Consider the following 16472-nt stretch of genomic DNA (forward strand, 5'->3'; position numbering starts at 1 on the left):
ATGGATTCTGGGAAGGCCACATAGGAAAATGCTGAAATTGTCATCTAGTTTTGAGTTTGAACCTTTTACATACACACAGAGCATTAATAACTGCTCCTTTGTACGCTCGTTTGCGGTGTCTATCTACGGTGCTGTTCATGTTCCACTTCATTTAAAATTCTTGTCTAAACTGCTGGCTCTGTCTCAGAGCAAGTTTGTGTGTGTCAGTTTACCTCCGAGTTAATTTGTTCCTATAAATCTAATTTAAAGAGTCAACAACAGCGGCATGACCTTATCACATTTAAAACAAGCACTGTCGTGATGAAACACGGTGCTTCAGCAGAGAAAAGGAAAAAAAATCAATGTGCTACTTTGCTGCAGCCAGGCAGTCGCTTCCTATCTTCAAGCTTATTTTTGAAACTCGTCTTTACACTCACACCTCATTTGGCTGGTAGAAGAGCACAGTCTGGATGCTATTTCTTTATCGGACACTTCTTAAACATGTCTGGCTATTATGGAGACACACACATTCAATCTCTCTGTTGTAATGCAAGATTGTATTCAGCTTAAGTGCATTTCATACATCAAAAAACATATGTACTGTATTGTGAGTGGCATTGCATGTAATTAGAAGTTTAATTTAAAGAAAGGTCAGAAATAAGCAACTGGAACGAAAATGGGAAGCAGAAAGTGAGGTACTAACGTTCAGCCAGAGGTACGAGGGGGATGTAGTTGGAGAAAACGCTCTTGGAAAAGGATGAGCTGGACACAATGCAGGAGTAGTTGCCGCTGTCGGAGGAGTCCACCGTGGAGATATAGAGGTTACCCGTTATCTGGGAGACAAAACGCCTTTTGTCCAGTGGGATGAAGATGGGGAATTCATTGAGGATCCATCGGAATGACAGCTCTTCTGCACAGAAAGAGAAACGACAAAACGGCACCCGTCAATCAAGGCCCTGGACACACAGCCAAAGCTTTGGAAAGAGCCGAGGGGATTGGATGTGAAACGGGCTCACTTTGAATAATGTGAAAACACGCAAATAAAAATAGCACAATTCTTTGGTGCTGAGGGGGATTTATTATTCAAGCGTCTATTGACCTTTCAGATGAAATCTTAGAATTATTTTAGCTGAGAGGCATAATAGAGGAATACTGTGAGCACGTTGGCTTTTTGAGGTAATTCTGATGCTGCGGAGAGAGTTAACAATGCTTTCAGACTGCTGTGTTTGACAGATTTGCATGAGCATGAATATGGAAAATATGTGTACAGCTTTTTGGGTTGATGGCTGTGGCTAAATTAACGGCAATGCTATGAAAACACTTTATATAATGAGGCCACATGCAGACAAGCAGAAGGAGGGAAAATAAACAACAACCCTTGTAATGACATTTTAACTTGAACTCGATATGAGACTGATGAAAACATGTTGAATTCTTTCCATTTTACTTCCACAAGGGAGTAGAACTGAAACCAGCAAGGGGATGACTGCAAACTGAGAAGGAAAAAAAAAGCTTAAAACTCATATTAAGACAAAGTCAGTGATGTCGTTATTTTTATACCTTAGAGGACATTAAGAAGGGCAATTCAATCCCAAGCCAACAGGGGACAAAATATATACTTTGGTTCATTTCATATAATCGGTTCATCAGTGTCATGAAATCCCCCATGTGCATTAAAAAAAAAGCTGACAGTAATGTCTAATGACACTCACACTTTCATTTAAATAGATGGGAAATGTGCACTCTCCAGTCCCCCTGACTTGCATGGCTATGGACTGCAGCAGCAAACAGTAAACCCACTCAATCAAGCACAGAACATGACACACAGAGAGGACCAGAACTCACAACAGGGAACAGTGCAAACGACTGTGCCAACGGCCATCCACCCACTTCAATCAATCGGATGCTATACGGCTACGTGACGATGGAGGTTGCACACGGACCTGTAGGAACACTTCAGCAGAAGCACACTCAGCCGTCACATGCCGTACCTGGATAATGTGGCGGGGGAGCGCAGAGCAGCACTGCCCCCTGTCCCTCTTTGACGTACACCGACTCCCTCTCCTCCGACGAGAAAGGGTCGAGGTCTGAGAGAGGCAGAGACAAGAACCAACTGTAAGACCGTTTCTGATTCAAGCTACTCAGAATCTGCCGCCATACATTCACATTGCAGCATCTCTTGTAGCTAATTCACACAAAACCAACACTAAAGGATGCATAAAGTTCAACGACTGATTTCGAATTGAGCTGTAGTATACACACAAAAAAAGTACATTGGTCATGCTGGCATCATAAAGTTAGACCGTTCAATAATTGCACTTTCCACACCACTTATGATTTGTCCCAGCTGCCCTTGCAATTTCAGTTCGCTTAATATGCATGAAAGTACAGCTCCAGGGCAGTTCTCTCTTAGGTCTGTATGGTACTGTACATCATCGCAGCCCAAACGGGATTCACATCTGGGATTCACATCTGGGTTACTTACATCCGAACTGGACTGAGGCCTCTCGGCTGACGACTGTGCCGTAGATGTTGGTAGCCAAACAGAGGTACTGTCCTACATGTTGGGTTTTATTGGGGTTGCTAATGACCAAGTTGCCTCCTACTAAACTGTAGTGGTTGCCTTGTGTATTCATGCCAATTTCTATGTTTTCCAGCTTCCACCTGCAAGAAAAACAAATTAGGGTCAATAGAGTAGTGCATTGTGGAAAGCAGTGAGCTGTAAAGTGTGATATGGGAGTATGTAACTACATTTGGCCCCTCAAAGCAGGTCAAAAGCTGAACAGAGTCTGCATTACAGTTGCTCTTTCTTGCAATCGACGTCTGCACATACTGTAAGAATTAACCAAGCTGTTCTATATCAATGACAAATGTCATGTTTTGAAAGGCATAACAGACTGTACTGTAGATGAACCCTCTCAAACACTTTATACCAGCTGTGGTCAAAGCTAATTCCTTCCCCTTTGACATCTAATTCTGGGCTCTCTGACAGTGAAACCGATTTGGAGGATGCCAAGCAACATGATTTACATACATTTACATCTTAAATTGAAATGGATCATGCGAAGCGCTTTCAATTTTGAGTTGCAAAATGACGTTGCGACACGGTGGCAGTGCTGTTAGTGCAGCTGCTGCAAGAACAACATCCCGTTTGTTATTCTTTTTTTTTTGGCGTGTCATATTTTGGCATTCAAACAACAACAATCTAAGCTGTGCTGAACAACACAATAATTTAGGGAAAATGCATCATATAATCATGGCCTGCTGGATGGTCACACACACACATAATTAACCTTTGAGGTGCATCGTGGGTTAGGGTCAACATCTGTGTGAACTTGCCATTTACAGGCAGATCCTAAAACAGTCAGAATTCAGCCTGAGAGATGGCGAGCGATGGGAGGCACACGGGATGCGCACAGCGGGTAGTAATGAGACCGGGTTTAGAGGGAACATATGTTACTTGTATGTGGCAGGTGGATTGGCCCGGGCCCGGCAGCTCATGGTGATTTTTGCCTCGGGCGACTCCTCGGGGTAGATAGAATCCACCGGCTGCTCCTCAAACACTGGCCCGTAACCTGTGGCTTCTTCTGCCGACAACAAACAAACGACACCGGGTTAAATAACAAGCTTTGTCAGACTTACAGACAGGAAACATCAAGGTGTTAGAGCTCAGCGTCTGTCTGGCACGTCTGGGGCAGCTCCATCAAAAATGAGACGGCAGGGTTCAGATGTATGACACACAAAAAAAACCAACATATTGACTATGTGAGATCGGCCCTGTAAGATATTTCAGTCTGGTTTGTGGTTTTTTCACAATCTTTTGCTCAGCAGCGAGTTTCAGAGAAATCTTGGTTGGAGCTGAAACTAATCGTATCCTTGATTTCTCTCAAACTGCCTCTTTAAAAGCATGATGCACAGTAATAAGCCCCTGCTTTATCCCAAATCACAACATCACACTAATTATGACAGCGCTGTGCTCACTCAGGTGCCAGACCACAGCTAAACATTTATCTATTGCCAGTGCATACGATATTCCAGCACCCTCATACAAATCCCGGAACTGGAAATGCTATCTTGACTTAATCTTAGCATAATCCAAAAACCTTTCATACCGCATGTGTCATCCTCAGAGCCGCTGTGAAGCGGTTGCACAGGCAAATCCAGGGAGAAGAAGCTCCTTGATGAAAATGCCTTTTACGCCACCAACACACGCGTACAATTAGCCCCAATTACTCATTAGAACAGACAGACATCACGGGCAGACGCATGAATAACTCATAAACACAATGCCAGGCTATGAATAAGCAATGAGGCAAAATGTTCCCAAACGCTGATTATTCTCTCAGATCAAGAGTGCATGTATGTGACTGCAGGAATACAAATGCGCGGCGCGTGTGAATGTGTGCACACGTGTGTCATTCCCCAGCGCCTCCGAGTTCTGAGAGAGCACAGCTGACACCTCAATGGGGAGAAGCTCGCCCTTTCAGACGGTGATATCCTGCTTCCATTCGATCCCTCCAACCAGCCCTGCATTGGCGCTTTAGGATTTACTCTGAAAATGTCATATTGACTGGCGGCGAGCATCCTTTAGAAACCTGAACAAAAGAGCGTTTTCACTATTTACTCCCACAAAAACGGGACGCGTTTGTGCAAAAATAACGAGGAAATAAAGCAATAGTCATATACATTCCAGCAGTCAAACGTGTGTGAGCGCTTGGCATTGAGGTACAGTAATCTCCGATTCTGTGTAGTTAAACATCAGTGAACCAGATGAATATGCATCTGCTGTAGGGGAGCAAAAGGAATTAAAAATCTTATAATCCTAACCAGTACGAAGACCGGCTTGTAACCAGGACGGCCAACCAGGAGGCAGCAATTAAGATGTTAGGAGACAGGATCCGCTCCCAGTCACACACTCCAGCAGCCGTTGGTGTGTGAACGCTTGACATTGACGCAAATCCCAAGGAGTCTGAATCGTTGCTGGCTGAGAGAGAATCAAACATACTCTTAATGGGGCATTCTGGGGCTGATGGAAGGCAAATTAAGTTGGAAAATATGTTCTGGAAACAAGAGAGAAAGAAGAAAAGAGTGAAGATGAACTAAAAGAAAGAGGGATGAGTAGAGTAAAGGGAATGTACTACAGTAGTGACCCTATTCTACCGTTGCACTCAGATTGCTCTTCATGCTTGTCTGCTAAATGCTTTGCATGTAAATATGAAATATCAATGTGGGATGGGGTGGAGGATGGGGTGGAGGATGGGGGCCACAAAGGCTCTGCAGGCAGTGCTGAACTAGCAGTTGGAGTGAAAATCGGAGAGATGAGCACTGGTGCCGCTCCTATCCTTTCCCTGCAATGTGGGTTGTGACAGATGGTGAAGGGGAGTGTTGAAGCAGGCCACATAAGGCCCACTGCCTGGAGACACACACACACACACACACAGGCCTCTTACATTCTTCCTGCCTCGCTTTACCTTCTCCGTCTATCCGTCTGTAACTCTCTCTGGCTTTGCTGCATCCTCGCTCCATCTCTCTAACCTATATCCTCACGCTCTGCTCCTCTTTCTATACCTTTCTTAGACTTCCTTCTACATCTACTTCCATTCTAAAGGTCTCTCAACTTTCTAGTTAGCCATGGTAGCGACATGGCTTCAGGGAGCGCAATGTCAGTCGCAAGACTGAAATATTCAAACAGTTATTGGATGGGTCGCCAGGAAATTCTACATCGACATTCATGGTCCACTATAGAATGGATCCTATGGACTTGACTGGTGATCCTAGAGTCTGGTGCCATCGTGATGTTGCCGTTTTTGCCTCAACTCCTGGATAGATAGTCACGATGCTCAAAGAATAAACCCGAACGACCGTTGAATGGATTGTCACAAAAATCAGTAGAGACATCCATGTCCCCCTCAGGATGAACTGTTTTAACATTGGTGAATATTCCAACGAGCAGCATCATCAGGTCACATTTTTATTTTGACCAACCCTGGTTTATGGAAAAACTCGATCCTAAAACCTCAACCCTACTTTACATTTAGAGCTAATTAGAAGATGATAGCATGCCAACATAAAAAAGAAAGATGGTGAAATTGTCAACATTACCTGCTAAAATCCAGCATTGCCATTTTGAGCTCAAAGCACCACTGTGCAGCCTCAGAGAGCCCCAAAGTCAGCTTGTTTTTCTCAAACCCTCCCACCTTCAGTTGACTAGTGTATTCTCTCATAAGCTGTTTCCAGCCTCATCCTCAACATGCCTGATACGTTTTGTCCAAAACACAGAGAATCTCTTTCCAGCTCTCCGAAGCTACGTCGCTATTTTAATCTCTCTGTTTCTCAGGTTCTCGTTTTCTCTGCATAAAACATTTGTTTGTTTTTCTTTTAAACATGACTTGACTGTGGATTCCCTGAGTTGCCCGGTTTAACATGCAAGTAATTTTTTACGCGCACACACACACACACACACAATCAAAGACAGAACAAACTCTCAGGGAAGACCACATCTGTACAAAAAGGGGAAGGCAGATACACACACTACTCAGAGACTGTGTCTCCAGGGCTTACTGTAAGTGATCTTCCTCTGGACAGATTTCATTATGAAACACAGACTCCTATTCAACTGAAGAGCAAGTAAGTTTAGACTCTCATTTGAATTTGAGGTACCGAAAAGGCTGTTATTTTAGGAGCCAGCTATCGTCCCTGGCATCCGTTTCTCATGAGACATCAATTACTCATTGAGGTTTCAGGTATAATTTGATGTGCATGACAAAGACTTGTCGACTTGAAACGGTATAAGACACATAAGAACATTAAACAACAGCAATCATCTGTCCTCTTTGTTCAATTATTTTCTTGTTTAATTTCTTCTGTCAAAATGTCCAGCTGTTTCAAGGGGTTGTACAATAAAGTGTTTAGCAAAATAAATGTTTTTGTTTCACATTTAAATCGTCACATAATTAATCAAAAGCCCAGAGGAACTTAATCCTCTAATGAATTTAACTTTACTCACAGCTGTGTGTTCTGGCTACATCTGCTGCACGGTTTGTTTGCATGGCCTAGACCTAGAGTGTCCAAGTGGGACAGATAACACATTGTTTCCTGGCACCAAACGCACAGTGTAGCACTAATTACCCACAAGCCCTTGAGCCACATAATGAGGCACGGTGGCCAACAAAATTGTCCCTTGGGTAGAAATCTGCTCTTTAAATGTCATATGTTGAATGAATCATTTTTCTGTTTCACTGCCAGCAAAACTATTTTGCAGAGGTGCGGACATGAGAGTGTCAGTGTCAGTCAGCGTGGTGCCAGCTGTGCAATCACAAGTGCTGTCAAATCGAATTCTTCTCTGAAACAGAGCAGAGGTATTCAAACAGGACACGTGAGAGGGTGAACTTGAATCCAGATGTTTTACAAGCCATAACACATCAATCTTAAACAGAGTCTGCTGTAATAAATCGATGACACGGTTTTAAAGAATCCATCACCAAGCGTGATGAAAATAACTTCATCCACTTCTCAGCTGTTCAGCATATTTATTCACTGATACTTACAGAGCTGCAGCTCACGGCTGTCTCGACCTGAGTTCCTCTACAGAGAATCTCACAAAAGCACCACTTTAAAACTTGTGTTTACCAGAGATGTGCTCTTAAATCTTCCCATTTCAAAATCTGCAACCAGCCCTTTGCTAAAGAAATAACGAAAAATGGTTATTCTACAATGAGAAAATCATTGCAAATCACTTTTTGCTGATCGACTGACGGTTGCAGCTATCATTTCACGGAGCTATTGGAAACTTTAAATAAACTGCAGGGCAGGCACAAAGCTCAACGAGGTAATGCCAACCAAGTTAGATGGAAGTGGTGTAATCATCCATATGAAAACTGACTATATGGCTGGATAGCTGAGAAGTGATTCAAGAAGTCTCTGTTGACATGTTCAAACTATTTAATGCGGTGCAAACTACAAACTTTTTACAGCCATCGCTCAAGTCTGCGGGGTGATGGTCGCTCTGACAGCAGAATAATCCGCATTAACATTGCTGCGGACTGAACGGTAAGCAGTTCACTTGCAAGAACAAAAAAGGGATTCTTCATCTTCTCCCAGCTGGAGGGCCACCTACGCAATGATCTGACCTTGGAGGAGAGTGGGATCGACTGCCTCCTCCTTTGGCTACGCTTTCATCTGTGTCCAAGTTTGACAAAGCTTTCAACATTTTAAAGCCGAAGCGGCATTTCTCACATTTATTAGTGCTGAGTGACTTTAAAAAAAACCTGTGGTCTAGTCGTGCATTGGACTGATGCGTGTCGCATCAAAAGCGTTCCGCAGAGTCCTAGCTGCTTCATGCTGCGTTATTTCTGGAGATCATGTCAACATGTCCAGGAGGTGACACTCCATACAGGCACACAGACTGTAAAAGTTATATATACGGTCGATGCTTCGTAGAGCAGAACAGCGAGTGAATGGGTAGGGGAAAAAAAAGAAATGCCACCAAAAAAATGATTTGTCTCCTTACTCAACATTTCAACCTGCATGCAGCATCCCAACGTGTTCCCAAGCAACGAATCAGCAAGCCTTCCATTTTTCCAATTTACCCCTCGCTGGCAGTCTGCCTGCACTTTATTCTTCTCCCAGAGAGAAACAAACATGGAAGAGATTTAATGCAGAGACTGAAGTGAACACTGACAGTACAGTAAACGACAAGCTGCTCTATATTGTAGAAACCCTCAATTTATATCTATCAATAGAGACCTACAGTATTTTTGGACATGGAGAGAGAGAGAGCTACAGCTTTCTGTTGGATGTTTGAAAATCACACTTGCGCTTGGATTTCTTTCGCCAACATTTTGGCGGGTAAAGCGTGCCTGATGACTGCCAACTTGGTTGGATGCATTTAGAATAAGGATTTAGTTTTAAAGTTGCTTTACACTACGTGTCTGTTACTTAAGCTCCATTTTTTGCTGCTAGAACATGAAACAAAGCAATTACTTTTCATTTGACGTGAACGCCATATTGACGAGTTGCTGACGCTGTGCTGCTGTTTTCCCTCCAATTTGCCTGTCACCTGATCCAGCTCACTTGTGCGTAGTGTCTGTTTCACCCCTTTTTCTAGTTTTAATTGATCTATTAATCCATTGTGTTTTTTATGCTTTTAAATGTCTGCTCTGTTAAGCACTTTGTGATACTACTGTCTGTGAAAAGCGCTATATAAATAAAATTAATTTATTCATTCATTAATTTTGGGAAATGCATGTATTCCCTTTCTTGCAGGGTGTTCAGTGAAAAGATTGATGTAGACTATTTATGGACTATTTCTTGGCTGGGCAGTGACTTCCTGGAGTTTCTGCTGGTTGCCTGGAAACCTCTCAGCAAATGTGCCCCACCAAGAAACAGTCTGGCACATGTCCCACTGTAAAACCTCACAACGATGGATGGGTTGTATGAAAAAAAGGGATAAACAATCTTAAAAATAACAGTAAAAATTCAATGAAATATATGCATACACACAGATTTCACACTGCTGTCCATCATACCAATATCATACCAATAATCACCACCGATATAATACACCCCCACACCCCCCTTACACAATGAGGCATGGCAGCTCTAATACAGTCTCTAGTTCTAATGATCCGAGATTCATTTGCGCAGAAATGTCTCATGTCTTGGACTTTAACCATCTCCATTAGGATTGATGTGCATCTGCAAGTAGGAGAATCCCAGAAATAGCTACAGCTGAAAGAAACATGACCTCCAGATAGATTTTCATTAGTCCCGTCCTATTGTGGACCATGACAAAGGGGAGCCGTCTGTCACTGCCCGTCCCTTCAGACAGGCAGATATTATTGCAGTTTTACCACCTCAGGGGCTGCAGTGGGCAGAAGACGGGTAGAGCTGCAACCGAAAGCCTGTTTGGATCTGCCATACTTATTTTCTTCCGCTTTCATTGTATTTCAGTAAATGAGTCAAACAACAGTACAAAAGCTGAATGGCGTGTTTGACGTACTATCGCTCTTATTTTTCACGAAACGGCATTGTTGATTTTTTGAGCGAGTATTCAGAGGGTTGTATTTCACATGGAAAGACATGCCGTGTGGTTTGGCTTTCTACTAGATTTACACATTGTGTAAAACGAAAGCAGACCCCTTTTCTGGACGGTGAGGTCGTATTTGTCTTTTTGTGAAAATCGTCCATGAAAAAAAAAAAACAGTCAGTGCTGAGAGTTTTCTTTATAAAGAATAAAATTGAATTCAAAACTTCATACCAGCAAAAGCTCTTGTGCAAGGATTGTTTTGACAGTGTAATGCAAAAAGCTATCACCAGTCGCAGGCCTGAACAGATCTTGTGGTGCACCCTTAACTATGAATGATTTGTTGCTATATGAATACAATTTAATTGAATCAGATTCTCTTTAAAACTCAAACACCACAGCCTCACCAACCAGTAAACAGGTGCAGCGTGTACGTCTGCCTTGATCTTCAAACCTTGTCACCAATCATAAAACTTTGGACACATAAGTACATTTCTTTTTAAGTGCACGAATTTAGTGTGAAAACTTGAAGTATCATTTTCATTAGACTCACTCACATCAAAGACAGTGAGTTTCTTGGCTAGACTGATGGTGCTGGCAAACATTCAGCGGAGAGAAATGTCTTCTGTGTGTGTGTGTGTGTGTGTGTGTGTGTGTGTGTGTGTGTGTGTGTGTGTGTGTGTGTGTGTGTGTGTGTGTAAATAGAAGCATCTATTTTCATCACTATTAAGAACTCCATAGTAACCATTATTGTTTGGTATCATAATCCGTCTTACCTCCATAGAAGCCGGGGACCTCCTCATGCATTGATGCATCTGCAAGAGTTAACAAAGGAAATCATGTCAACATATTGAACTATGATGCTTTAAATACATCACTGCTGATATCCACATTTGAATTGCATCCGCAGGTGTATTTCGCTCACTTACAAGCAGGATACAAGGAAATGGATCAAAACAAATGGTCATCATCAGTCAGCAGAGTTTCTTTAGAGAGGTGCAGGTCACAGAATTCCTTTTTGCTGCTGAGAATGTGAGGAGTAGCTGGAGACCCTGCTTTGCAGTGAAACACTGCCTCAGGCTGAGGGCTATCTCCACTATCTATCCACGACATCCTGCTCTTCACAATTAAATAGAAAACTCAAGGCTTTTGCGGTTTGCCTTCAGTGATTACAGCCTTAATTACTCGGTAACGCTGTATTCCAATGGTCAGCTACATTTACAGAAGGGAAAAAACATGATACCAACCTGAGGATTAAACAATCATTCTGTTGCATCTTTAGACTGCATGTTGTAGTATAAGCAGCTGATCCACAGAGAATACACACTCCTATTCTATACTTTAGTTGTAGGATATGCGTGTGCTTGACGTTTGTTCTGCTGTCAGAGCATTAATGTCATATTAATCATCAAACTTTATTCTTGTTGGGGCTAAACAAAAGTGTCAAGCCAATGTTCCAGGATTACCACCAGAGTCTGTATGTTGGCTGCTGTCTGTTTAGATGAGCAGCCATACAGTGAACTCTATATGCTGAGTGCATGTGTGCCGTGCAACCATGAATGTGGTGTTTTTGAGCATTTTTTCCACCCATTTCGTCTTCTGGAGATGAATGTCTGCGCATTTTCAACAGGATATTCTAAGCTTTCGCTGCACCGCTGCCAAAACCTTTGGCGAACTCAGCTACAATTGCCTCACCAAGTAGGAAGAAAAGAGACAGATACATCTCCCCGAAGTCTGTTTGAGGAAGATGTGGAGGGAAACCGGGAGCAAAACTCCAGGCCCTTCAAGTCACACGACTGTCCAGCCTGGCCTCTCAGGTATACGTAAGCTGTAGCTTCTTCTATAATATGAGCTGTTTCTGTTCAGTTAGCCTTAGCCTGTGTATCATATCTTAAGTATAGATCTGATTTATTGAGTTAGTTTGCTTCAACACCTGACATTAACACGCATCTTTACTGTAGTCAATGAAATCAGATTTCTATTTCCTCCCCTGTTATCACCTTCAGCATCATTATGTTGACTGTGTTCTTTAAAGCTGACAGTTAGTAGCTTGTTAAAACCTTTTCTTTCTTGTGCCTCCTGCGCTTCTGTCACCTATCTGCCACCTGTGTCATTTTCATGCTTTGTAGCTGGAGCCACAAATCCAAATTTCCATATGATATGAGCATATCAGACACATTGTATTGACAGTTTGTAAATTTCTGAGTGCGTCTCACCAACATGGTTTGAAAAGAACATTCTCTGAGAGCACACTGCGATTACTGTTGAACTAATTAAAACATTTAATGTATCACTGAAGCCAAGTAATTCCTTTTTTTGTGATTTACAAGGTTTTATTTCAACTGTAACTCTGCGCTGGGAAACTGAATGACTCATGGGGTCATTCAATAGCTGTATAAAGTAACATGATTTTGACATTAAAAGGGCTGATCGTAAGGCACGAGTTTTAGAGACGTGTTGCTTTCATCTAACAGCAGTGATACAGTGTATCTCAAAACACACATTCTGCCAATAAATGGAGCGCTTCCCTTTCATCTGAATGTGCTACTGACCTGCAGGGGAGAGAGAAAGGGCCAGGAGATGGAGGAGCAGGGTGAGGCGCAGCATGATGTTGAAGTCAGGACCACCAGGTGGGGTTACAGCTAGAAGCTCAGCTGGTGGAACATTAGCAGGACTGCCTGGTTTTCCTAGGAGACAAAAGAAAATAGAAAGACAGAGAAATCGTCAAAACATAGAAAACGTCAGCGATGAATGGCTTCTGTTTCAGCTTCTGTGTGTGTGTGTGTGTGTGTGTGTGTGTGTGTGTGTGTGTGTGTAGGGCTGCAACTGTTACTTTCATAAGTGATTAATCGGTTAATTCATTTAGTAATAAACTGATCCATTTTCTATGGTCTATAAAATGTCCCAAAAAAGTTTGAAAGTTCACAGAGCTCAGGGTAACGTCTTCAATGCCTTAATCTATTGATCTATTATCAGAAATGCTGCTCATTAATGTCAGTTTTTCTGAAACTGTATGAGAACATCGGCAGCCAATCCCTGCCTTCACGCGGATCAAAGGCCAACAGCGTCGCAGCATCTTTACCGTGTCTCTGCTTCCTGTCAGCCCTCAAGGCACATGCTCCGTGATAGGTTGACGCCTGATGATTGACATTTCGACCGTTGCCAAAAAAACAACAACAACTGAGCACTGGTTTAGCTGAGCAGGCACCTCGCTGCTTACTCACTGCCCCCAAGATGATAACACCACACCAAGAACCACCAGGGTAGCACCAGCTCTCAGCCTCACGCCCAACAACACAATGTGAAGAGCAACAGCTGCCTGACTCAGGGGCGCCGACAGAGACGGGAGGAAGAATTATAATCTCTCCATGATGGGTGAGGAAATTTGATTTGAAATGAACGGATTGCATCTGTAAAATGAATATTCTAAATCAGTTTTATGTGTTTATAATGATCTGTTTTCATAGCACAAGCTTGCAGTAAATATGAGTGAAGACGATGTGGACCAAGGGCTTTAAATGAATCTGAATGCACTTCCAATGGATTGGTATCCAACTAAACCAAAGTAATAATTTTTAACTGGCCAAATTAAACAAACAATGAATCATTATAGCCATAGAGAGAACCTGAAGGGAAATTAAGTTGAAAAAACATCAGCTTGCAGATGACAACAATCAAAGTGTGTAAATTCGTAGCATCATTATCAAATCTTTTGACATTTTAGGAGCTGACAGGGAAACAATGAAGAAAGAAAAATTCTCATTTGTGCCATAATTTTTTTTGTCAGTGTCAATCAGTCCTGCTTTAAACGTCTCTTTTGTTGCTTGGCAACCTGCACTGTCAAAACTCACAACTCCGAATCGAACACCCTCATCTATTCATGTACTGGCCTTACAGTTCTGAGCATCAGTTCAGTATTTGTCCGGTCATTCCCAGGCCGTGCTGGACTGGTGTGTGTTGATGAGAGTGTAATTGAACATTGAAGCAGACACTATTGATTCTTTGTGCACAGCCTGAGGTGTCAGCTGGTGGAGATTCAGAGGTGTGACAGCAGGATTGAGATCTCAGCACTCACCAGACAAACGGAGTCTTATTACAGAAAATTGATGAAGATAGAAGAGAGTTGGTGTAATATTACGGTTTTGCACGACACAAGCATAACTGCACTGTAACGGCTAAACATCCCGACACAAAAAAACGAATTGAGACAAATGGGCAGAGGCGCTGTACAACTACACCACATGCACGATAAGTTGGACACAATGTCCGAGCTGTACAGCTGCAGGAAAGCAACACAGAGGGGAATTCATCTTCACGCCGGCCTGTATCCTAGCAACGCTTCTCAAAAGGAGCAGTTTAGTGTGCTGCGGGGGGGCCTTTTGTGACCGGCAATGAAACTATGCAAACACTCCTTTTGATCTGGAACAACACTGCTGTTGTGGAACAAAGACATATCTGGTTCTCCGCTCAGCTGTTACAGACAGTCATCTCTTAAACTCAGACAAAGAAGAAAAAATAAGTTAATTAAAACTCACTCCCGTTCTCCACCGCTATATTGATACTGAAATGTCTGTCACTTATAAAACAGAAATGATCTTAATAGATGCACTTAGGCGATTAGGGGAGATGACAAGGAGCCTCATTATAGCGCCACAGTACATAGTGAAAGAACCAATCCCGTCCATCCCATTAAGAACTGCCACCGAATTGATATACTGTAAAAAAAATAATAAAAAAAACATCTTTCTAAGTGGCAGTGCCACTTAGAAAGGCAGCATGCTCTTACAATCAGTATTAACGGGGCCTCCTACCTCGCCTTCCCTCCCTTCGCAGCCTGAATGCACATGATGAGAGCGCTCCAGTCATCACAGTAAATCACAAGGCCTCGACGTGACAGCGCTCAAACAAGGCCATTTCTTCTCCCCCATAAATCAACCCTGGACGTCGCCAGAGCTGTTACTGTGGTTTGATTTTGGTGTTTTTTCTTGTAACACCCCCCCCCCTTTCCCAGCTTTGCCTTGCTTGCTGAATTTCAATCTCTTTCCCTCTCCTTATACTCCCCTTAGAATTCTCAGCCTCATTGCCCTGAAATCAGAAATCATATTTCACCGAGTACAGGCTGCTGGGGGCAGATTCTCACTGCTGCACTCCAATGGCCAATACTGTCATTTATGCTTTTATCTTGACCCCATAGTCCCCTAAGGGTAGGATAAGTGAAACCCCTCCCTTTTTCTCCGCTCGGTTCGACGTGTGCTGCATAATCAAGTGGGTAACTTTATGAACATGTCTTCCTCTATCAGCTTTTGGCAGATCCAGTGATGTGGGGGAGGAGAGGCGGAAAGGATAGGCTGGGGGAGAGAATGAGGGAGAGGCCAGAGTGCTAGACTTCAAAGACGTTGATCCAACGACCCCCCCCCCTACCACCACCGTCATTCCTAATACACACACAAACACAATCATCATCACCATCAGCCATTAACCACAGATTTGCAGTAATCCTGCCAAGGGGAAGCCAAGATGGGGTTAACGCTGGATTGGTCTTAATCAGTTGGAGATGAGAAGATGAGAAGATGAGCGCTGCTGAAGACACAGCGTCAACTACTGAGGCGTCCAAGTCTCGTCTGATTTCCACAAGGATGCAAACGTCTTTAGCAGCCAAGGCACAAAGAGCCGCTTTGCTTTGTTTTATATCATTGTAAACTGGACATCTTCACAATTTCAAGACATTGTATCGATGAATCAGGAAAATAACAGGGAGATAATTCAATAATGTGTTTTTTGAGAGTTCGAGTTCGTAAAGAAGTTACATTCTAATACAATGTAGCTTCTTTACATTCTAATAGAATGTAAAGAAGTTACAGTGTTGCCTTTTCTTTTCTTCCCACAAGAACGTAATTTTGTCAGGTTGATAAAAAAACGTCACTTTACTTCCTGACATTGTTACTTTACTCAAAACTATCCTTCAGGCTCCTTACATGCTTGCTTATAACTTATTTGAAGAGTTTGCTTGGCGAGATTGACAGCGTTGCGTTAGATGGACTAACTTATCAGAGTTACCTTGAATGCATCAGTTTTGGACAAATTTGTGCACAGAGGTGTTTGTGACGCTAACCATTGGTGAACTCTGCATTGATTCTATTCAGCCGTCTACTCAGCGGGGAACAAGAGAAGCTCCTCACTGCAGTGTGTGGTTTGGGGTGTCGCCTCAATGGAGTCAATAAGCAGCGCCCTCAGCCTTTTGTGTGTGTGTTTTTTTCCGGTCATATCACCCCGCCTCTGGGCAGCATATTACTGCTTGGACTGGGGAAAGAGATGTGGAATCTAATTTGAATAAGGTCTCTGATGACTACTGAAAACTCTCATCTCACACATACAGCAGATAAGATGCAATGTCATCACCAAGCGCTACAGGGAAAAAGAAGCGGGACAGGCAGTACATCCAGATTAAATGAAGATGAAAGAGGGAGAC

The 16472-nt window shown here is 42.8% G+C and overlaps 1 protein-coding gene across 5 annotated transcripts in view; it reads right to left on the reverse strand.

Annotated features, from left to right (window-relative positions):
* Positions 1-16472, reverse strand: part of LOC306788973 (contactin-1a-like) — a 54471-nt gene that overhangs the window by 15832 nt on the left and 22167 nt on the right. For 4 of the 5 annotated variants that reach the window (XM_079284711.1, XM_079284714.1, XM_079284712.1 and 1 more), the window contains exons 2-7: positions 12556-12690; positions 10780-10818; positions 3440-3566; positions 2465-2643; positions 1971-2066; positions 683-889 (exon numbers count right to left, since the gene is read on the reverse strand). In XM_079284711.1, the coding sequence (XP_079140837.1) occupies positions 683-889; positions 1971-2066; positions 2465-2643; positions 3440-3566; positions 10780-10818; positions 12556-12610 (703 nt within the window). In that variant the 5' untranslated portion in view covers positions 12611-12690. The remainder of the gene's footprint in view (positions 1-682; positions 890-1970; positions 2067-2464; positions 2644-3439; positions 3567-10779; positions 10819-12555; positions 12691-16472) is intronic. The other variant, XM_079284715.1, reaches the window with a different exon arrangement.

The sequence above is a fragment of the Melanostigma gelatinosum genome, assembly GCF_949748355.1.
Source record: "Melanostigma gelatinosum genome assembly, chromosome: 1".
Lineage (NCBI taxonomy): Eukaryota > Metazoa > Chordata > Actinopteri > Perciformes > Zoarcidae > Melanostigma > Melanostigma gelatinosum.